The sequence below is a fragment of the Mytilus trossulus genome, chromosome 1 (assembly GCF_036588685.1).
Source record: "Mytilus trossulus isolate FHL-02 chromosome 1, PNRI_Mtr1.1.1.hap1, whole genome shotgun sequence".
Lineage (NCBI taxonomy): Eukaryota > Metazoa > Mollusca > Bivalvia > Mytilida > Mytilidae > Mytilus > Mytilus trossulus.
The window spans coordinates 39,494,121-39,517,501 of record NC_086373.1 but is presented as its reverse complement, the minus strand read 5'-3'; the positions used below and the strand labels follow the sequence as shown (position 1 = coordinate 39,517,501).

At 32.0% G+C, this 23,381-nt stretch overlaps 1 protein-coding gene across 3 annotated transcripts; it reads left to right on the top strand.

Moving 5' to 3' along the window:
• Nucleotides 1–4: 4 nt before the first annotated feature.
• On the top strand, nucleotides 5–22,908 carry LOC134724197 (constitutive coactivator of PPAR-gamma-like protein 1). Of its 3 annotated transcripts, none has more exons than XM_063587443.1 (17): nucleotides 5–903; nucleotides 2,068–2,156; nucleotides 3,809–3,903; nucleotides 4,390–4,487; nucleotides 4,649–4,716; nucleotides 5,228–5,357; nucleotides 7,508–7,599; nucleotides 8,086–8,217; nucleotides 8,805–8,961; nucleotides 11,196–11,457; nucleotides 13,785–13,893; nucleotides 14,243–14,449; nucleotides 14,791–15,115; nucleotides 16,144–16,315; nucleotides 16,797–17,085; nucleotides 17,747–17,907; nucleotides 18,564–22,908. In XM_063587443.1, exons 1-17 carry the CDS (start codon nucleotides 186–188, stop codon nucleotides 18,733–18,735), a joined length of 3,276 nt encoding a protein of 1,091 aa, XP_063443513.1. In that variant the 5' UTR covers nucleotides 5–185; the 3' UTR covers nucleotides 18,736–22,908. The 3 variants fall into 3 exon arrangements, with proteins under 3 accessions (XP_063443513.1, XP_063443512.1, XP_063443511.1); XM_063587442.1 differs by having other exon boundaries at nucleotides 7,508–7,632; nucleotides 14,791–15,097; XM_063587441.1 differs by having other exon boundaries at nucleotides 7,508–7,632.
• Nucleotides 22,909–23,381: the final 473 nt, after the last annotated feature.

Sequence of the window (23,381 nt, the reverse complement as noted above, 5' to 3'; positions counted from 1 at the left end):
GGCCTTGCGTCATCAACACGCATGTCAAAGGGTGTCAGAGCCGCTAGGAAGAAGCACATGGCCGCTGAATGAGGTCAAATTCCTTTCATTTTCTTCAATTTTAGTGCTCTGTTTACGGAATTTTATCTTTTGGCATATAAAAACTAATGAAGTAATCATTTAACTTTGGAAATAAGGTAGCAAATATGGGAATTAAATCTCTGCAAGATTATATTGAGACGCACTGCTCTAGTGCCTGTGTGTCAGTTGATTTGCTGAAAATATCTAGGGGTTTTGTACCAAAAAGGCGTGGCAGGTATCCAGGTTCATCCAAATTCTGCCTTGTTGTAGATGCAGAGAGCTGTTTAGATCGTCTCTATGGCGGCTACTTTTCAGACTGGGTATGTGGGGGTCAATGGAATAGGATGACATCTTATTTAAACAGCTTAATCCAGGCTTGTCAAACAGCTAACATGGAACTGGTAGTCTTCTTCAATGGGTCTTTGGAGAGTCAAAAAATGAATGATTGGTTTGCAAGTCAGAGTATGGAGAAGAAGAAGGTACAGTCCATCCTGAGACATGTCAACAACAAAGGAACACCACCTCCCAAAATTTGGTGGATCCCACCAGTGTTCCTACATGGTGCACTTAGAATGGCATTGCGACAGCTAGGTGTTACCGTTGCATGCTCTATGGATGACCATGAGCAAGAGGTTATTGGTTATTGCAGAGAACATGGGCTTCAAGGAATCCTTGCACAGGATGCAGTATACACAATATTTGATCCACCACGCTATTTTTCATCACACAACCTGAAACTGACCTATAAAGGTTCTCTAGAAACCAAAGAATACATCATGGATGAAATTGCAAAAAATCTTAACCTGAACCCAAACAGATTCTGCATATTTGCAGCATTATTGGGTAAGTTCAGGAGAATGAAAACATAAAGTTATTTAGAATTACACATGTAAACAATCAAGTGAACAGAAGTAACTGATTAAAAAAGAAGTGACAAATCAAACGCACCTTTCACCTGAAATAAAAAAAAAATCAAATTGGTTCCACAATATTTATATACTTTCAAATTTTTGATTGGTTCTCTGTTCAATTATCAACTCCCCGAAAAGAAGGTTGCGCCTTAGATGCATGTAATAAGATACATATAGGGTTGGTCCGAATAGAACTGCATGGTTGACAAGAAAAATGTAAATAAAAACTCCTGAACACCTGAAGCATGAACTTCAAATTATTAAGGACATTAGAACATACCTGGATATCGCGGGTCCGTGACTGAATTAAAGTATATAACTATGCGCAAGCCTTATTTTAGTATTAGTATTGTCATCTGATAAAGTCATGCCGATTATAAGAATACACAGTTTTCTCTGCTTTCAAATCTTTCTGTTTGAACCCCTGGAACTGAAATGGAGTATTTTTTAATCAACAGCATTGTCCTATATAAGCCATAAATAAAGTTGAATTCTTTGATTCGCTGTTTTATGTCATTCCCGCTAACAAATTGAAAACTATACCTATACGCCTTATTATAAGTCCAGATTTTTAGTATTCGTATTGTTATCATATATAAATTACTAAATTACTGATTAAAATACTACAGTTGGTAACAATTTGACATATGTCAATCCTGTGATTATGACCCGTGTATATAGCATATTAATCCTGAATACACCGTTTGGTGGTGCGCCTTTCAGATGCGGAACGTACAGATAAGGTAATAGGTGAATATACTATTGGTATCGGTATCGGACTCGACCCGGAACTTCTTAATTATTGGCAATATTAATTACGTGGAAAACAAAAGGGCCTGGAGTGGTGTAATTTTTAATCTACACCTTTGTACTATATTAGTTATATATAAAGTTGAATTCTTTGATTCGTCGTTTTAACGTGATGACGGCTGACAAATTGGACCTCGTAATTTTAGTATTATAGATGTTTACATTTAAGAATCTATTGGAAGAAATTTGGTTGATGAACTTCAGTGATTTACATTAGGGTTGATGTTTAATCAATTAAATTCGTTTATTCTGTAATAATTGTTTAACATAATTTTTTACCCTCCAGGAAATCACATCTTACCAGATGCAGACTTGTATGACTTCTACAGAAATTTGCTAAACACCACACAGCCAGATGGGGGACAACCAATTAAGGTATATTCGTCTTTGAATTAGTCCAAAACACTGTTTGGTGTCCAACTATTATTTCATTTATTAAGAGAATGGTATGCGGTTCACAATGCTGACTTTTAGGTTTTTGCTTACATTGCTTACATATGAAGAATATTCAAATCTGCATTCTTTTTCACCAACTAATAACTTTAAATAATGTGCAGGTGATAATAAAGAACAATAACTCAAAGAATCAAAATTATTGACATTTATCATTTGGCCTGTGTACACTTAATTACAAAAATTAAAATGCAACCTTGTATCGATCAAACTTGCGTCAGGGTTGCAATTCTGGTTGATAGTTACTTGAATTGAATAATTTTGTCTTTTACCTGAAATATGGTTATTATGCACATGTACGCATTGTAAACAAAAAATAAGATTATCTTTTCAATTTAAATCTTTTAGCAAATGTATAATTCAGCAATAAGTGCACATTCAGCCTTAAATTACCGGAGAATAAAGGCTTTTCCCCCTGGAGAAGAATCCCAATTTGAAAAAGTGGCTTAAAATTATTCCCTAAAAAGGCAACTTTTTCCCAAACAGTGCAGTCTCAGTAGTATTTGAGGACGAATTCAAACTATAAAACACTCATTTATACATTTTATTTTGAGGAAACAATGATAGTCCATCAGAAGGGGACGATAAATGGCTGACCCATGTTAAAAAAGAGCCATATCTCTTGCACATTAAAGACACCTTTGAAGATTTCGAAAAAGAGCAGGCTAATGCCGCTACAAGGCAGCACTCGCACCCTCAAAGTGGAAAGGGATTAATATAAGTTCCAAAACTTGTTTCCCAATCCACTATTAATAAATATGTTTTAACAAAACATTTTTTTGCCTAAAATGACGATGTGCAAATTAAAGGCTCTACTTAAGTATCGTCACTGCCAATAAGGGGTCTTATTTCAAATGAGGGTCTGCAAGTTGAAGTTCTGTTCCAGTCAAATTCATGGTTCATTATAAATTTCCCAATTTGACAAAAATTAGGCACATTTTCCCAATAAAAAAGGGTAGAGGTAGTCTTGAAAAAAGTCATCAATATCACTGACATAACTGTATTCATTAAAATTATTATTGGAAAAAGTTAAAGGTGACTGACTGATAAAATCACTGTGTAATCAGCATACAAAGAATCAATTTTTTTGGGGACATTTTGATTGCTAAAAACCTTTAGTTTAGTGGTGTGATCAGGGTTTTACTTGTTTTGACTATTGCACAAGTGCATTCACAGGCTTCATGTATTAGGAAATATATTTTAATCATTTTGATTTTTATTGAATTTGAAAAATTATTGTTTGAATTTATATTCAGATTTTCACATGAAAATGTATTTAATTGGGGCATCAGTTTGTTTCTGTGCAATAACTTGTGATCTTTTCAACAAATCTGTTTTTAGATAAAATATGTTAATATTGATGACAAAATGAGGTCAAGGTAGATTTTTGTCATAGAATTATAAAGATAACAAATTATATGGCAAAAGGTTTAAAATTTGATTATTTTTCAGAAGCTTGAATATTATTTTAGAACTCCCACCCTCTAAAGCTTTCTGTGGTGATCATTTGACCATCATGTTCATAAACTCTTTGAGTTATAAGTAGATATATTATTCTAACTTTTGTCTTGCAGTTTACTCCAGAGAATTGTATTGAAGCAGCTGTAAAATTTGTTCGTAATTTAGCTTCAGTAGATAACTTGGATACTGTTGGAGAACAAATTTTCAGGTAAATGACTTATCTCTGATTATGATTTCTCCTTATTTTAGTGTTTTGACAAAGTATTCATGTTAAATTCTCCAAGATGCACTAGTTAATCACCATTTTAACCTCCAGTTTAACAAACGAATCTGGCAAGCTGACAATGTTCACAACATTAGTTCAATAATATTTTGAAAGTAAACATAGTTTTAAGAATCACATTGTTATATATTTTCCATTCATTTGGAAAGTTTACTGCAACAGAGGAAATGAAATGTTGAAGGAATTGGTGATGTTCAGGGCTATCCCATTAAAATTTATGAGAGAGGGTAGAAAGTGAAGTGTGATTATTGAGTCTTTTTTTCAGTATGCATCTATTACCAATATCCAAAATTATCTAAAATGGTTCTTGATTGTAGGGATATTTGAAAGTCTGTTCCTACCTTCCAACCATACTATATTATTAGCCCTTACTGATAAACATTACTAATGAACATATAATTGATTTTGCAGGAAGAAGACAGAATTGATTGCAAAGTTTAAGCAGTGTGTTCAATATTACCTGAATGGTACACAAGATGGCTTTCTCAAGTACAGACCACCACAAAACAGTAAGTTTTGTTTGTTAATATGCAACAAATATATATTACATATTTCATAACTTTGCAATCATTTATGCAATTTCTGAATCGTTAAATTGAAATATACGATACAAAAGATTTTTGATATTTCTGTTTGTAGATATGCATGTGAAAATAATGTGACATTTTAGTTTCAGGCATGCCAAGACAAAGTGGTTATCCTGTACAACATACTGTCCAAACAAGAGCACCAGGACAGGTATGCCTATATAAATTGTCTTTACAAAACATCTCAGTCATTGCAATTTTGAAATGTACATAATACAATTTCCAGAAACCTAGTTATTGTAAATAAAAAGTAATGAAAACTATGAAAGCTGTTTTGAAGAATACATATCATTGAGACTAATAAAATTGCTGTTCACTTCAAATTTTTTCCAACTGGAATGCTAATTGGTTTATACGTACTAGATATATACAAGGAGATGACACATTTTCATAAAAAAAATATATAATGCATCCTCGACTTATTAAGAAGCGTATTTGGTTTTGTGATTGCAAATTCTACTACATACGTGGAATGGATTTTACATCGTTGTTTTGCTTTACAGTCAAATATGCATATCATACAGTTCCATAAATGACCATGTTATGCATGTAGGAAGCAGACCTTTTACATTGTTATATGCTGTTGTATTAGTGTTATTGTATAGACTTATTTGTCTTCCAAGTGTAAGAAGGGTTGTGATGTAAAATTAATTGCTTAACAGGAGGGACAAGGATATGCAGCCGACCAAGGACCTGCCCCACAGATTGTTGTTGACCCTCCAAACCAACAGAACTTGAACAGCATGCAGTCAGGTTGGTCTACTGATAAACCTAATGAGAAAGGAGATGCAGGTTTGTTAACATTGTTTGCTCATTTCTGCAATACTACTTTTTCTGTTGTGTTTATTTAAAAAAAATTATTTTGATGAATTTTAAATCCCAGCCAATCTTCTTACCTTTACAGCTGGTTTTGCTTCTTTTAGAAAATTGAAAAGAGTTTATAATTCTTGTCTATTAAATAGTGTTGAAAAGGGTGGTATTTTAAAATAAACTTGATACTAAAAAACATATATTTGTCCAACATTCTGTTAGCCTTACAGCTTTTACATTAATGCTAGCAAGACAAATCTTTGTTTGACTTGCTTGCTTTGCTTGTATCAATGTTTGCTCAATCATGGCAATTAAGATAGGCGGGGCTTCAGCTTTTATACATCATACTTAAATTTTATTGGACGTTATGCTTGAAGCTTAGGACAGTCACACTAACTTTTAAAACATCACAAGATGACAAATATAAAGCGCAATCGTAGAAATGGAAGCCAAAAACTTGTATTTATTTATTTTCTCGAAGATATGCATTTTTTTATCATCCAACTGATAAGACTGTCGTCAAGTACTTTTAGTAAAACAAAAAAGCTATCCGAACACACCTACTTTGGTTTAGTGATTCATTACAGAGGTATTTCATTTGACCCATATATTTCATCTTTTAGTACTGTGATTTTTTTTATGTTATAACGTCAACCTGTAGCTTTGCTATATGAAAATGATAGAATCTGAAGCGAGATGATGTATCAAATATTCTTTTTTTTTGTACGTTTTCAACACAAAATATTCATCTCAAATACACCCTAATAAAGAAGGTGCACTTGATTTTCTAATAAAAGGGATAAATTAATTAGGGGGGATGACTTAATTAGTTTATTCATTATGTCTATTGCTATTGAATATTGCGCACTTTGGATTAATTTTTGCTTGTAAACCTTCAAACTGATTATTCTTTGTTTATAGAGAAGGCGATAAGTGCTTTCTGTAATGTTTACTTTAGTAAGAATTTTTTTTAAAGTGAATAGAAACAAATAAAATAATAATTTTCTTCTCAAATACGAGTGTTTTAATTTAAAAAAAAACCAACCATTTGCATAAGTTTTTAATTTATCTATTACATAGTTAAGCAGAACAGTTAGATATCAAGTCAAAGACATGGTTATCTATCAAGTTGGATGAGAAATACTTCCCCTTTTTTTTATTAAGACGGACGGAGAACATATCAATCTATAAGTTTACTTATTTCCGTGTCTGTCCTTCCATTACGTGACTCAAGAAAAAAAATCAAAAAATTTGTAACAATTATATCAAAAAGAGAAAATCGAGTGAACCTTCTTATGTAAGGTTGTGTTTGAGATGAATAATTTGTCTAAAAAACGCACAAAGGAAGAACATTTGATACATCATCTCGCTTTTGATTCTATCATTTTTATATAACAAAGCTACAGGTTGACTTCATAACATAAAAAAATCACAGTACTAAAAGATGAAATATATGGGTCAAATGCAATACCTATGTAATGAATCACTAAATCAGAGTAGGTGTGTTCGAATAGTTATTTTGCTTTTCTAAAAGAACTTGACGACAGTCTTTTCAGTTGGATGATGAAAATGCATATCTTCGAGAAAAAACAAATACATTTTTTTTTTTGGTTTCCATTTCTACGATTGCGCTTTATATTTGTCATCCTGTGATGTTTTAAAATTTAGTGTCCTTAACTTCAAACATAACCGTCCAATAAAATTTAAGTATGATGTATACAAACTAAAGCCCCGCCTATCTTAATTGCCATGCTTGAGCAAACATTGATACAAGCAAAGCAAGCAAGCCAAACAAAGATTTGTCTTGCTAGCATTAATGTATTAGCTGTAACTCAAAAATGCATTTTGAAGACTGGAGCAAGCTTTTGATTAAATTTTTGTAATCTAATAGACCAATACAGTTTATCTCATAATATGCAAGTATCATAATTGGAACAAAGTTATTGTATCTTCTAAAGTAAAATATATTGTATAATGAATATGTGCCATAACAAACCATACACCATTGGCACACCCAAAATATGATTGAAACTTCAGATTTTATTTTTCTGCTATAATGCTAAAGGCTGAAAAATAAATTTATCTGGAGATGAACTTGAGTTTACCTAAGACATATCTGAACTTCTTTTCAGGTATTCCATTAAAACCAGAGATGTTAGCTGCCGCCGCTTCCTCTTCTTCCAGCAGCAGTAGTGGATCCAGCCCCAATCGTAACAGTCCTGAGGTTGGTTGGCCTCAAACTCCCAAAGTACAGGGGGTAAGCTTCTTGAAATAGCAATGGGAAAATAATTACTGTGTATTCATTCATTTTTGAGGATAATGGAAGAATGACATGTTCCTGGATATTTAATTTCATGGTTTTGGCAAAGTCTGGACACAAACCTATAAAAAATCTGTCATTCCTTGAGCATTTAATTTCGTTGATCACCTGTACCCACTAAATCCACAAAAATTGATATCCAACAAATAATAATGAATTCACAGTTAACAGCAACTTCTTATTTCATGATTAAATTAGTCTTTCTTCACATTCATAATTTGTTCATGGATGTTAAGCATAATACTATCAATCTTTTTTCATATTTGTTGATTAGTTTAACCTAAAAAAAGTTTCGGATTCTAATCATTTCTATGATATTAGTTTTTTCTTTCAAACTTGTTTTGAGAATATTGAATTTGAGGTTTTAATATGAATATATACTTCTTTCAGGTTCAGAAACCCCCAACAGGACAACCCTCTGATTCTAGAATTCCTCAAGTTCTGCCTGAGATAATGAGAGTAGCTAGTGAGAGACATCAAAAGGGACTGATGTGTTCTTGGATTTACCAATTATTATCCCAGGTGAGATGATCTGCTTCCTTGTGTCATCATGAATGATAAATTTAATTGTGTAATGAAGTTGATTCAGGAAAAATGGGAGATTGCAGTCAGCCAATCAATTAACATATTATTATGAAATGCACATCTGATGTAATTAATTATAATGCCTGTACGACTCATAAAGAAGAGTGTATCATTTCAAAAATTATTCTAATTTAGGATTTAGAAATTTCACACAAATATTTAATTTGGAAATTATCATAGCATGCAATAGTAAACTTTATATTTGACAAATAAATAGTTATATAAAGAAATAATCATTTGCTTTACATTGAATGTGGGTATCATTGGGGTCTAAGCGTGACGCAGGATTGTCGATTTTTTGGAAGTGTGACACGTGAAAGTCAAGTTATTGTGCAGTGAAAACGGGAAATGAGGTCTTGCGGGACCTGAGAAATGGCAAAAAATATGAGAAGTGCTTACGTACATAGTGTAAGCGGGTATACGGGAATCTGACAAAACAGTAAGCGGGATCAGGGACCAGAACCCTCCAATGAGACCCTCTTGAATTTGAAACTTATAGAAACTTGCTTTGTTTGTTCTATTAGGGAGAGATCAAGATTGCAGTTACCCTTGAAGATGACATCAGTAGAGAGTTACCAACAGGAGTAGAACTGTACAGACCTATCAGACAAACTGTTTACTCTGTCTTATTTAACCTCAACAAACAGAAAATCATTCATGATAACCAAAACAAAGAACAAGGTAAAATATATATGTTTTAGGTTGATTGTTACAAAAATGTGTGTAAAGGGTTTGTCTTGTCCATGTGTCTTTTGATCTGTTTCAACATAGTTTTAGTGAAGACGCTATCAGACTATCACTGTAAACATATAAATTATAAATAAAATTTGACATTCCAGTGTTCCAGCTAGCATGAAATGGAGGGGCGCCGCGCCCCGCCCCCGAAATTTTGCGCCCCTCTGCCTTTTTTAAGCGCCCCTCTGTGCCCTTTTGAAAAATAGTTTAAAAAACGATCTTTTTTCCTCACATCGTCGCCATTTTGTTGAGTTCTTTATACACACACTTCATTAAGACAACAGATTAAAATTGTTGACACTTGTTACCTGATTATAATCACCTATTTGATTAGAGTCAATTACTTAATCAGGTGAAATTTACGACCCTGTCTAATCCCTTTACCCTGAAGCACCAAACATCGAAGTTAAATAAATTGATTATTTTAACACCTGACGATGCAAAATATAATTTATAAAATAAATGTGAACGGTGTTCATTTCTATTGTATTTGTTATTTATTATGTCATTTAAGAAGAATCATTCCAATAGGTCAACACGCAAAATGCATGAAACATGATGTAACTTTGACCTCCGTAGCAGAGTTCAAAAAATTTATGGGTCACTGAATATTCACAATTCAGATCGTTTTTGTTTTGATGTTTTTATTTTTGAAACTGATCTTTCAAACTAGTTTTAATCCAGAAGAAAGTAAAAACATTGCTTGACTGTACCTTAAGTTGAATATCTATGTCCAAATTAAATTAATTAAAACTGTAATCCATGATCACAAATTGAATGCTTTGTTTACAATTGTTCAAAGCCATGTGCTTTTTGGCGGGAAAATTCGGGAAACCCCTTATTAACAGGAAACAGTTACATTTCATTGTTATTTATAGACAGTAGGAATTTCATTTTGGAAATCATTTTGATTACAACTTCTAAGATTTATTCATGAAAAATTATAATAATTTCTTGGGGTGAAACTAATAATACTTTTTTTTATTTATTAAAATAATTTACATCTAGGGGTATGGAAAGGGGGGCTGGTTTTTTTTGTTTTTTTTTCAATAATATTACAAATATATATAAAGTTCACCAGTCTCAAAATACATGGTTAAATGGATTTTAATTCTGAAAAACTCATGTTTATTTAATTCCTTTATTATTTTCATCATAATAAGAAACAAGCTACATGTATAAGGTATTTCAAACATATATTTTTGGCTTTTATATAAGAACATTCAAGACTATTAGTATGTATGTGCCTGCAGTAAAAACAAACCTGTTAGAGCCTAAAAAATTCTACAGGGCCCTTGAAAAAACTTTTGAATCCAGGCTGGCCTTCAGAGAAAATGTTAAGTATTGTTCCTGACTGTATTGCAGATTTATGTGAAGTTTTTAAACTGACATGCACAATTCATTTCACAAGTGTAATAAAAATAATTCTACAAAACAACGCAGCGCATTGCGTTGCAAATTCATCTTAGACCCACCATGCATCAAGAAATATGTCTTTATGTGGTAATATTAAGTATTTGATTTTTTTTCAGTGAGAACGCGCTAAAGTGCCCTTTTTAAAAACGCGCCCCTCTATTTTCAAATCCTAGCTGGAACACTGCATTCATACAATTGAATTTGTTTTAGGAGCAATTTTCAATTTCTCATATCAAAACATATACTTTGCAGTAATATGATATGTAAAATAATTTCTCTTAATTCTATGGAAATATATCCCTTTCCGAACTCATTGTATAAAAAGAATTTATTCAAAGTGTGGTTGCCGGTGATCTCAGAAGATGATTGGCTGAGTCAAAGGGTCAAAACCTTTGTCAGCTCCCTGAAATGATCAAAATGTTCTGACAGATGTTAATGAAATGGAAAACTTCGTGGAAATTGGAAGGCTCTCGAAGGGGATTTTGGTTTAGATTAAAAGGAAAAATTATCTTTTAATCAATAGATAAAAACAGATTATTACATAGTAACGAGCAGATTATCGAATGTATCCAATCTCGATTGATAAATTCACTTGTACCATTGTAATAATCTATATATATCATGAGCTTAATGATACAATTAAAAAAAAAAAATTGTGTGGGGGGAGACTTGCATTTGGGAAGCAGTCTTTTTGATAGTTATCTAAAATTAATAGGAGTTGACTTCAAAACAAACATATATTATTTTTATTGCACTTTTTTCAGCCCCAGATTTTAAAAAGTTTGAAGTGCCAGTAAAAGAGTGGATCATAAGACGTGGAACAACTAAGATCCAATGTGAAATGGTAACAGCTTATCCAGTAGATTGGAAAACACCAAGTATTGAACGTATGTGGTTAGGAACCAATGTAGAAGATAAAACAAGGAGATTGAGGGCATTCCTTACCTGTATGGAGAGTGACACTCCTCTGATGCTGAACACACAATATGTACCTCAACAGCTCTTGTTGTTATGTTGTGTTTTAAGGTACAATTTCGATAGTAATCTGTTAAATGTTTGGCAAACCCTTATGATTTTCAATATGGAAATTTCAGTATCTTGATAGAATTAATGTCATTTACAGCAGGTTGTTGTGGTAGAACAATAAGTCTCAGATATTGTTATAACATAAAATGAGAATTAAGTTGAAGGAGATACGACAATTATATAAAAGCCTGTGATGTTGTATTGAATTAAACCCCTGCTGTAAAAAAGTGGGGGTATACTGTTTGTCTGTCAGTCCATCCATCCCATGAAAATTTTCCATTGCATCTTTCTAAGGAACTACATAATAAGGATTTTTAAAATTTGGTTTCAGTGTTTATACAAGGCAGCTTTATTGTGCAATGTGTTTTTATACGACCGCAAATTTTGAAAAAAATTTCGTCGTATATTGCTATCACGTTGGCGTCGTCGTCGTCGTCGTCGTCGTCGTCGTCGTCGTCGTCGTCGTCGTCGTCGTCCGAATACTTTTAGTTTTCGCACTCTAACTTTAGTAAAAGTGAATAGAAATCTATGAAATTTTAACACAAGGTTTATGACCATAAAAGGAAGGCTGGTATTGATTTTGGGAGTTTTGGTCCCAACATTTTAGGAATTAGGGGCCAAAAAGGGCCCAAATAAGCATTTTCTTGGTTTTCGCACTATAACTTTAGTTTAAGTTAATAGAAATCTATGAAATTTTGACACAAGGTTTATAACCACAAAATAAAGGTTGGGATTGATTTTGGGAGTTTTAATTTCAACAGTTTAGGAATTAGGGGCCAAAAAAGGGCCCAAATAAGCATTATTCTTGGTTTTCGCACAATAACTTTAGTTAAAGTAAATAGAAATCTATGAAATTTAAACACAAGATTTATGACTATAAAAGGAAGGTTGGTATTGATTTTGGAAGTCCCAACAGTTAAGGAAAAAGGGGCCCAAAGGGTCCAAAATTAAACTTTGTTTGATTTCATCAAAATTGAATAATTGGGGTTCTTTAATATGCCGAATCTAACTGTGTATGTAGATTCTTAATTTTTGGTCCCGTTTTCAAATTGGTCTACATTAAGGTCCAAAGGGTCCAAAATTAAACTTAGTTTGATTTTAACAAAAATTGAAACCTTGGGGTTCTTTGATATGCTGAATCTAAAAATGTACTTAGATTTTTGATTATTGGCCCAGTTTTCAAGTTGGCCCAAATCGGGGTCCAAAATTAAACATTGTTTGATTTCATCAAAAATTGAATAATTGGGGTTCTTTGATATGCCAAATCTTACTGTGTATGTAGATTCTTAATTTTTGGTCCAGTTTTAAAATTGGTCTAAATTAAAGTGCAAAGGGTCCAAAACTAAACTAAGTTTGATTTTAACAAAAATTAAATTCTTGGGCCTCTTTGATATGCTGAATCTAAACATGTACTTAGATTTTTGATTATGGGCCCAGTTTTCAAGTTGGTCCAAATCAGGATCTAAAATTATTATATTAAGTATTGTGCAATAGCAAGTCTTTTCAATTGCACAGTATTGTGCAATGGCAAGAAATATCTAATTTCACAATATTGTGAAATAGCAATTTTTTTTTTAATTAAGAGTTATCTTTCTTTGTCCAGTATAGTAAGCAAGAAATATCTGCAAGAATTTTTTTTAATTGGAGTTATCTTTCTTTGTCCAGAATCAACTTAAATCTTGGTTATATACAATATACAATGTATATTCACTTTTTACTACCAACTGATAAATTTAAATAATCTTTACCATTCAGTGATAACAAGCAGTTTTTTTACATCATGTATTTAAATGAGTAGTAATTGTTGCAAACTCCATTAGAATATTTTAATTGAAATTAGTTTTGGAATAAGGGAAAGGGGGATGTGAATAAAAAATTGGGTTAAATTTTTCTCATTTGAAATTTCATAAATAAAAAGAAAATTTCTTCAAACATTTTTTTGAGAGGATTAATATTCAACAGCATAGTGAATTGCTCTATTAAAGAGAAAACAAAAATTTTAAGTTCATTTGAATACATTCATTCTGTGTCAGAAACCTATGCTGTGTCAACTATTTAATCACAATCCAAATTTAGAGCGGAATCCAGCTTGAATGTTGTGTCCTTACTTGCCCCAACCGTTCAGGGTTCAACCTCTGCGGTCGTATAAAGCTACGCCCTGCGGAGCATCTGGTTTAAGATTTGTAAATTAACAACTTCCTTACCAAAACACTTACATCATTTTATTCAAGAACATCCAAGTATATTTCAGCAATGGTATCATCTGATAGCTGTAGTTTGCAGTTTCACTTGTTTTCTATGCACTATATTTTGATATTCATTAACAGGTTTATATTGACAAGAGGAAGAATTTTACAGAGACAAGAATTAGATGCTTTCCTTGCCATGAGTGTTTCTCCATTATTACATGATGTACAAACCATGCAGGATCTCAAGGTAATGTTACTAAGATACTTTTAGCTACTGAATATACAATCCATTCACTAAAATTTGTTGTTAACCTGTATCTAGAAATAGAAATATACCTCTTCCCCCAAATTAAAATGGTGGCAGGTTGCTTTTTTTATATACAGTGAACTCTTGTGGGGAAAAAATTCTCAAACAAAATATTTGTTTCCTGCAAATTTGTATCATGCTTTATCTATGAGATGTGTTTTCACTTTAATAGAATCATTACTCATCAGTTTCTTATTTAACTAATACTTGTATTCATCCAACAATAGCTCACAGTACATTTTGTTATCTCAATGATATTAGGTATAAATTGATAATTTATCTGTTTTAGTTGCCAAATGTGTTGCCAAGAGGAATCCATTTAGCTTCATTGTTTATGTCAGGAGTGGAGACAGCAGTGTTTGCCAATGATGTTTGTGGTGCACCAATCCCATGGAATATGTGTGCTCCATGGCATTACTTTGATGGCAAACTTTTCCATTACAAATTACTCAAAGCCAACAACAACACACCATTGATAGATATGTGTGATGGACAGGTAAGATGAAAGAAGATGTCAAATTAGTTTATCAAATGTATTGTTTGTTTTTTGTGATCACAGAAATATTTGAAAAGTTCTTCAGCTAACAAAATGAAATACTGTAAATTCAGAAGTTATTGGAAGCATTTATTATTGCGATTTTGTCACTTTAGAATAAAATGCAATTTTCATTTTTACAGTATTGAGAAAAATCCTGTTAAAATTATTGTGATTACAACCATCACAGTTTTCACAATAATTTCTGAACCAATTATGTTTACAAATTTAATTTAAACTTAGAAATGTATTTTTAACTTTTATTGCTCATTACAATTTTAGAATGATCATTTGTTTTAAAGGTTGACCAAGTACTCCGAGTAGAAAGAATGCGTCAGGCCATTATGGAAGGTCTCAAAGTGGAATTTGCCCGTCCCCTTCTTCCTTCCGCAGCTATGTCCATGTATACCAACTATCCATTCAATCAATTCGCAAATCCAATGGGCATGACACCTGGTGGTATGCGAGGTGGCCATGGAATGCGTGGGGGACATGGAGGAATGGGTGGTGGTCATGGAATGAGTGGAGGAGGCCCAGGCATGCGTCCTGGTATCCCTGCTGGTATGGGACAGCAGCCTAAGTCTCCAGGAAGAGGGAGGGGAATTCTGGGTAAATATCAAACTAAAGGTGCGGTATATACCCTCTATCATTTAGTTTGCTTGCTGAAGTTGCTGTGTTTTTTGTTTTGTTCTTTTTCTTCTACACCTTATTATTATTCTCTCTGGAAGTAAAGCCAGTGGTAGATATAACTTTGAAGTAAATAATATGTGGGAGAGTATAAGATGGTTATTACTAATTTCATGATGTTCTAAAATTAAAATCCTATCCATCTACAAAGTTGAGTTTATTTCAACATTTTCATTAAACCTGTCTATCTGTCTTTACGCTTGATAAGTAACAAAAAAATCAGTAAGAATACTATGGATTCATTTATTTTTTCTTAGATATTAACAATATTAATAAATTAAGGAAAAGTGTTTATTCATGACTACTTGTTTTCATGATTCAGTCAACGTCTTCAAATACAGCTTTTCTTTAGAAATTTGTGTTTTTGTTAAATATTTAGATTTGTGGTTCCCCTATACCCTAGAAATACAATTAATAACTTTCAAATGTTTATCCTTCGGTATTTGATAGTATCTTCCACTGGCATTATTTTCATCAGTTTCTACTTCTTGTTTGTTTCATGTTTATATATTACATACCACAGTGTTTCCTCCATACAATCTTGCCAAAGTATTAGTTATTGACATAGAGATTCATTTAAGTTAATCAGTTTGCTTTTATATTTTCTAGAATTTATTATTCATAAAATGTTGTTTGAACACCAGAAATTTTAGAAGTTTTGTATTTTCACAAATTTTGGAAGAAACACTGGGGTCAAATATTTTCATTTGCTTAATTTGTTTCATTTCATTAATTGCCTTTATTTTGAATACTGGTAAGATTCAGGGTAATAATTTGTCTGTTTAATATCATTATTTTGGGGGGATTTTATTAGGAATAACAGCATGAATAAAACAGATGATTTTTTTTATATACACTCAATATTTCTCCAGGCATGCAATATTAAGTGTCTATAAGCAATATGTAGGTGCATAATTTGCTCTTGATGTTACAACTTCTCTTTATTAAATAAATGATGTGTACTACAGGACAATCTCCCATTGATGCTCGAGGTGGACAACTTGAAATTGCTGGAGTAGTTGTTGGAAGTTGGGGAGCCAATATACCAGGCAGTAGAGGAGGTAATGGTGGAATGGGATCTATGTCACCTAGGGTTATGTCAGTTGGAGGTCAAGGTCAGAGAAGAGGTTATCCTACAAGGTAATATTAATAACCAAATTAGTGTAAATGTTACTGATACATCTGTATGGTATATCACTTGATTGTCGTTATATTAGGATTTTGGTTCCGTCATAGTGTTGTCATTTCTTAATAAACCAAACCAGAAATAGCAAACACTTTTTGTCCCAGCATTTAAAAAAACATGGGGGTATTCTTTTTATGTTTGACCTCTGTACCACACTGGATATATAGTTTGACCAGCTTAATCTTAGTTTTCAAGCAAAAACTTGTATATAATGTATGATCTTTTTAAGATGGTATGCATAGTGTACAAGGAATGATGAATTTGGTCAATTTTATTTGAAATGACAACCAATGGCCGAATATTTAAACTTCCGTAATCTATGCATTATTCTTGTGGCTTGAACTTTGGAACGGCATACTATCGATTTGAATGATAAAATAACCCAGTCAGTAAAGAAGTAAAAATAATTGACATTTCACTACTGATTATTTTCAGGGGAGGAGGTATGATGGGTAACAGAGGAGGAGCTGGAATGATGGGAAATCCAAGAGGAGGCATGATGGGTAATCCTAGAGGAGGAATGATGGGAAACCGAGGAGGAGGATTGATGGGTAATAGAGGGGGTGGTATGATGGGTAATAGAGGAGGTGGTATGATGGGTAGACCACCTCCATTGATGGGACGTGGTATGATGTTCAGAGATCCAGGCTTTGGTAGAGATGGAATGAGGCCCAGAATGGGTTATCCACCTGCTTATGGAAGAGGAGGGATGAGATACCAAGGGGTAAGAAATTTTCTATGAAACAGAAAAAGTTACAACTGTCATAGCTGGTAGGGGAAATAAAATAATGCAACAGTTATTGTATGATAAAAAAAACAAGGGAGATTTGGTGATTGCCAATGAGACAACTATCTACCAAAGTTGAAATGAAGTGGATTTAAGCATTTAAATTAACTGTTTTTAACCATACAGCTTTAACAATGAGAAAAATAAATGTACTGTATGGTCAGCTATAAAAGGGCCAGACATGAAATAAATGAACCAATTCAATTAGCAGAACAAAACAAAAAATATGTATGACAGGCTTGAACCAATGCCAACCACTGAACAACAGGGTCTTGACTTTGAACAGGCACATAAAGAAAGAGGCAAGGTTAAACATTTGTAAGTTCAAAGAGTGTTCTCAAACCCAGCTCGTGCAGGTGCACACTACTCCAAGTTTTCCTATAGATGGTTGGCGGTTTTCTTCAAGCATTCCAGCTTCCATAAAAACAAGTTATTACGAAATAGCACAAAAGTGGCATTATAAACACAGAAAATCAAATCATAATCTTTATTATTTGGATTTAACATCTTGGTGAGACTGCAGTTTTGCTAGCAAATATTTGATTTTAAATTACCTGTATTTTAATTCTTGTGTTATACTAATTTTCTTTTTCTACAGATGATGTCCCCTGAGCGAGGCTACTACAGAGGACGAGGTGCTATAAGTGGAAGAGGAGTGAAAAAGATCCGAGTCAGACCAAGAGTTTACAACAACAACAACAAGAGAGGAGGTAAACCATCAGGTGGAAGAGGACGAGGGGTTACTGTGGAATCCGATGGGTAATTAATATAAAAAAAAAATTCTTGCTTTGTTATAATTGGTAAACGAAGTTGAAATAGTATGATCACCAATGAGACAACTCTTCACCAGAGATCAAAGGACAAGAAAGTTAGCAACTATAATCAGCTATTACATTATAGCAAGAGTATATTAAGGTATGAAAGACTCCATCAAGACAAAAAAGGAGAAAATTTAAAATACTTATAATAGTATTTCTTGTATATCAAAACTAGAAAAGGAGAAGGCATACATGAAACATAATTTCTGTTTTTGATTGTGTTTCTTTTTTCTAGGAAACTAATAAAATTGTTTTAACAAAACACTTGTATGAGTAACAGGACTGTTTGACTGTTTTGTAGTTTCATGGAAAAATTCATTTTAATGACAATTCCTTCTTATGCGTGATAGATAATGACAATTCCTTCTTTGGTGTGATAGGTGGAATTGTGAAGCTGTAAAAGCTTAATAAGAAAATCAAACAGCAATTCTTTAAATATTACAGGTTTGCTTTTTACTTCAGCAGTATTAAAATTGTTATTATTAAGGATAATTGATGAACTATGGTATAACAACTTCTAGTCTTCAAAGGACTTGTTGAAAGATATAAATTGTGATTCCTAAAAGATTATTTTTAATCAAATTGTTTATTTGATAGAGAGACTGATAGCATTACGATTGCTGTAAATGGTGATAACAACAAAATAAATGGTGTGTATGATGATGCTGAAGAAGTGACCACACCTACTGCCAAAGGATTACCCGAGGGCATTCAGAGCCCAGATAGTGGCATTCATGGTGACAAATCCTCAACAGATATCACTGCCTGATTATTATACTATTGACTGTTCAAATGTTTGTGGAATTTAAGTGTTACTGATGAAAATTATGGACTTGTTATTATGTTATAGTTTCTCGAGGCCAGTTCTTATTTATTTCTTTTTGTACGTTTTAATTTCTGTAACTTTTCATTACTTATTTTCAAATGTTCCAGCAACCGATGGAAAAGGTAGACACTTAGTTATTATGACTTTCTGTCATTAAGCTTGTGCCGTTTAGCACTGATAGTTATTTGATGAAGTTTTATCAAAACTGCTATTGAACTCACAAAAAAAATTGTTGAATTATTTGTTTCAAATATTAGATTCATTTCATTTTGAATTGACAAATGGTTGATTTTGAATTGGTTATTTTGATACTGGAAACAATAATTATGTTTTTGTATTATTTGTCTTTCTACTTTTAAAAAATTGGTAACACTTATTTTCATTATTATAGTACTAAGTTAACTCTCAATTAGAATGCACTTGCCTAAGAAATTTCTCTCTATTTTTCTTGTTTTTTGTTAAATTTTTTCATATATTTACATTTTTATAATGAACAAGTGCTTTCTAATTGAACATATATATTGTTATAGTGGATGTTGATTTCGATCAAATTTATGAAATTTCCCTAAATCAGCATTCAAGTAACATGTTGAAGACGATATTGTCAGATCAGCTCTTTAAGTCTTTCAGTAATTTTTGCCTTTTTATCGCAAAAAAAAAAATGTGCTGTGAACAGTCTCTTCATCAACATGTTCAAAGTTTGAATGATATTTGCAATAACTGTTTTTCAAATGTCATTCAAACCGATTCTTTTTTGTTATGGCATGTTTACTTTTGTAGCATTGCCTTGTTGCATTTATACATATATTTTTTTTTCAATTGTTGTCTATTGACAACGCCAGTCCTCGGGACTAAAATGCCACAGGAAACAAACGCAGTCATGTTAAAGATTGTTTGAAGTGATCCTGCATTTGTATGCATGTGATGAATGTTTTTGTCAGCCAAAATTGTGTTTTTTGACTGCATTTTACAAAGAAGATATTTTTGTAATTTCATATATTTTTTATGGAAACAGTCTGAATGGAGATCGTTGAAAGACTTGAAAAAGGGATATTGAAAGATTGTTTTAGAATTTCAAAGTAATGATTAATAATAATACTTTATAAAATTTTGAAGATAAAATTTCCCATAATTTCAAACATTGTTGTTGGGTATAAAAAATCTTAAATGGATGTTAAATCAGATGAAATAAAGCAAGCTAGAATTTTTAATTAATTCACTTAAATATCTTCCTTGAGTATTTAGTAGGGAAAATGCATCACATTGTAAAAAGAGTAAAAATGCTGTAAGGTACTAAATGTAATTTGATATAACTTCAAGACTGATATATAATTTAAAAGTTTCAAGTTGAATATCTTAAGAATGGAGATCCTTTTGCATCAATTGGAGCACAACTGTTTATTTGTGCTATATAAAACCTATTGTAATCGAGAATTGATGCATAGTGAAAAAGTTTAGGTTTAAAACGGGAGGTTGTATCCTTAATTGGGTTGAGTTTGTTCCTAATGGCTATTTAATATGACTAGGTAAAAAAAATACAAGTAACGCAATATTACGACAAAAAAGAATATGTAAAAAAAAATGTCAAGATTGCATATTTGATAACTAAGAGGAAGTTGGTCAGAAAAAGATTTTTACTTCTCGTCTTAAAAAGTTTGTAAATTGAAAAACTGATCATTCATGAAAATGATGTGAAAAAGATATTGATCAGAGTGGGCGGTAAATGGAAAACAATCATTCTCAGTTTATTTTGCCTTTGATAAAGCACACACATGATTTCAAGACAAAGGCAGAATACTCTGATGAATTGGTATTTGCTGTTGCCCATTAAAAAAAGTTTTTTTCGAAATCCAGTTTCCTAATGGATTGGTATCAAGACACTAACAAGGGTTGGTCATGCCCGTTAGTCTTGACTTTGTATAGTTTTTGGGGACATAATTGTCCTCTTTTATTTCTTTGTATTAAATTTTGATGAACTATATTTGTAATGATATGAAGTTAAAACATATTCCTCATTGTATAAATGATGATTAAAATCTATAAATAGATAATATAAATATTTTAGCATTTCCCATTTATAAAATGTTTGCATGAAATTTTTGGAGGAAATGCCACATGAAGCTAGAAATTTGGCATGGCACTTTTTGGTAGCATATTGTTTTGAATATTTTTCTAAAGAATGATGAAAGAGATTATTTAATCAACTGGTCGGCTCAATTTCTAGCTTCTTTTTAATGGTTTCTTTTTCACATGTTTGAATATTGAAATTTTTTTGGTTCGTTTTTAATGGCTTGCTTAAACATGGACACATTTCCATGTTGATTTATTATGCTTAGGAACAAGGTACCTCAGGAATAAAGCAATGTTTCAGAATGGAGAGTTGAGGAAAATAAGGGTCATTGACCACTGGGCAGGTGTATTCCTGAGGTATAAAAAGTCCTTAAATAGGAAGAAACAAAAAAAAAAACAATTCCATTATTCTCATTAAGGTATCCCCCTATTCATTGTTTATATTAATCTTTAAAATGGCTCTTTATAAAGTCATGATCATGTATTTCACTAGAATTTGGTTTATTATTATAATACATGTTATATTAATAGCTTGTTCAATTATCTTGTGTACATTTAAGTAGGGATGTACCTGTTTATTCAGTAACTTACTCTTAAATCCAAAATGTAATAGGAAAAAAGGTTTGAACTGAATATTCTTCTTGCATAAATTATCAAAACATTTTGAATCCATCAACTCAAAATCAAATGTTCAGCAAGATAAGAATTGTTATTACAAAATAAATGTTATATAAATACATAATGTTATTGGTAGAGATAAATTATTTTTTTGATTTTAAGGTATTTTGAGTAAGTTGCTGAATAAACAGTGAAACATAATATTTTTCTGTGGAAAATAAACTTGCAAATATGATAAGAGTTTAGAATGGAAAGAGCCATATACAATGTATGTTCTGTAGTTTGTGAGAGGTAATCTGGACAGATTGATGGTTTAGATCTTGTATGAAAAGGGATGGAACTATCACCTACCCAGACTTATCTGTCCTATTACAAACAAGTAAAAACATAACTACCAAGAACACTAATTCTCACCATTGTATATCTTGACAAACTGACTTGTATGGGTTAAAATGGAGATGTCTTGGGATCAGTGTAAAGCAATATATTGTCCACATTTTGTAATGTGAAGGTTGATAAAGGTCATTCGTCAGTTATAAAGACTTGGATAGATTAGTGTACTTGTTTGGTTAAGGTTTTTCAAGAGCTCTTTATAAAAAAAAAATAATGAAATGATAAAGTGAACTACTCAAAGAGGAACACAACTAAAAATGGTCAAGAAACTAAATATTGCAGTTGTTTTTCCATATTAATTGTAAATATTTTTGATTTGGAAGTTTTGAAATACTGGAATTTCTTAACGTATTCCTATTATATTGATATGACTGATATCTTTTGACTATGTATACTATCAAATATTGTACTTTTGGAAAGCTTACAGTGTTTAGAATAATAGTAATCAATTATTGTATAATTAGAGTTTGGTGGCTTGTCAAATGGTTTATTGCAAAATATTCAGTAGGGGAATGACATTGAAAAAAGGATGCACAATTATTTTAAGGTTATGTTCAATTTTGAGACCAAAATATATATTGTGGTCACATCCAACAATCATGGATGTGATAGATATTCATGAAATATTAACTGCTGGATGCAAAGCTAAAACTACCCTGTCAATCAATCCAACAAGCATGATACCTTAGGTAATATAAATATATATATACTTATTAGTTCAAAGAAAATGTCAAGTCATTGTTAAATGTATAACTACATAAAGGTAATTAGGGAGTTGATGAAAAATTACTGAGTATTTTGTAACAAAAATTGTCTTGTTCTGTGAATTAATCTGTTAATTGATTGAATATTATACTTTAAGGTGGGATTTAATTAGGACAGAGTTAGCACAAAAGCATAAAGTAGGGATATACTGCTTTACTGAATATTGATTCCCTATCATATTGGCACAAAAAAGTGATTAAGGAAGAAAAGATGGTTATGGTTTTGATGTTAAGACATGGACTGCGAGTTTTTGAATAAATGTTGTTTTTGTGGAATTGTTTTGTTATTTATACAACTGACTAACATGAAAATAGAAAATGTAGCAAACTTGCCTATTTTGTAAGACAATTCTCCACTAGAGACAAAATGACATAGAATTTAACTGCTATAGGTCTCTATAAGGCCTTCAACAATGATCAAAACCCACAAGGCATAGTTAGCTGTCAATGATTTGATGCACTGTACATGTTCGCTTTATCTTAGACTGGTCACCACCATTGTAATCATTCAAAAGGCCATTGAAGGTTAAAAATGTGTAATGTATGAAAGCTGATCTATAAATCTGATTCAATATATGTTGGGTACCACTAGGCTCCTGGGTAATGCTGCAATGTGTCTATCTTTCCACTGAAGAATCATTACCAAATTGGACCAAGCAATTGTTGGATTTGATTAATGACTTCATTAAATTTTCCTTTTTAATAAAATATAACTTTTCAAAGAACAGGAGCAATGAATAATTA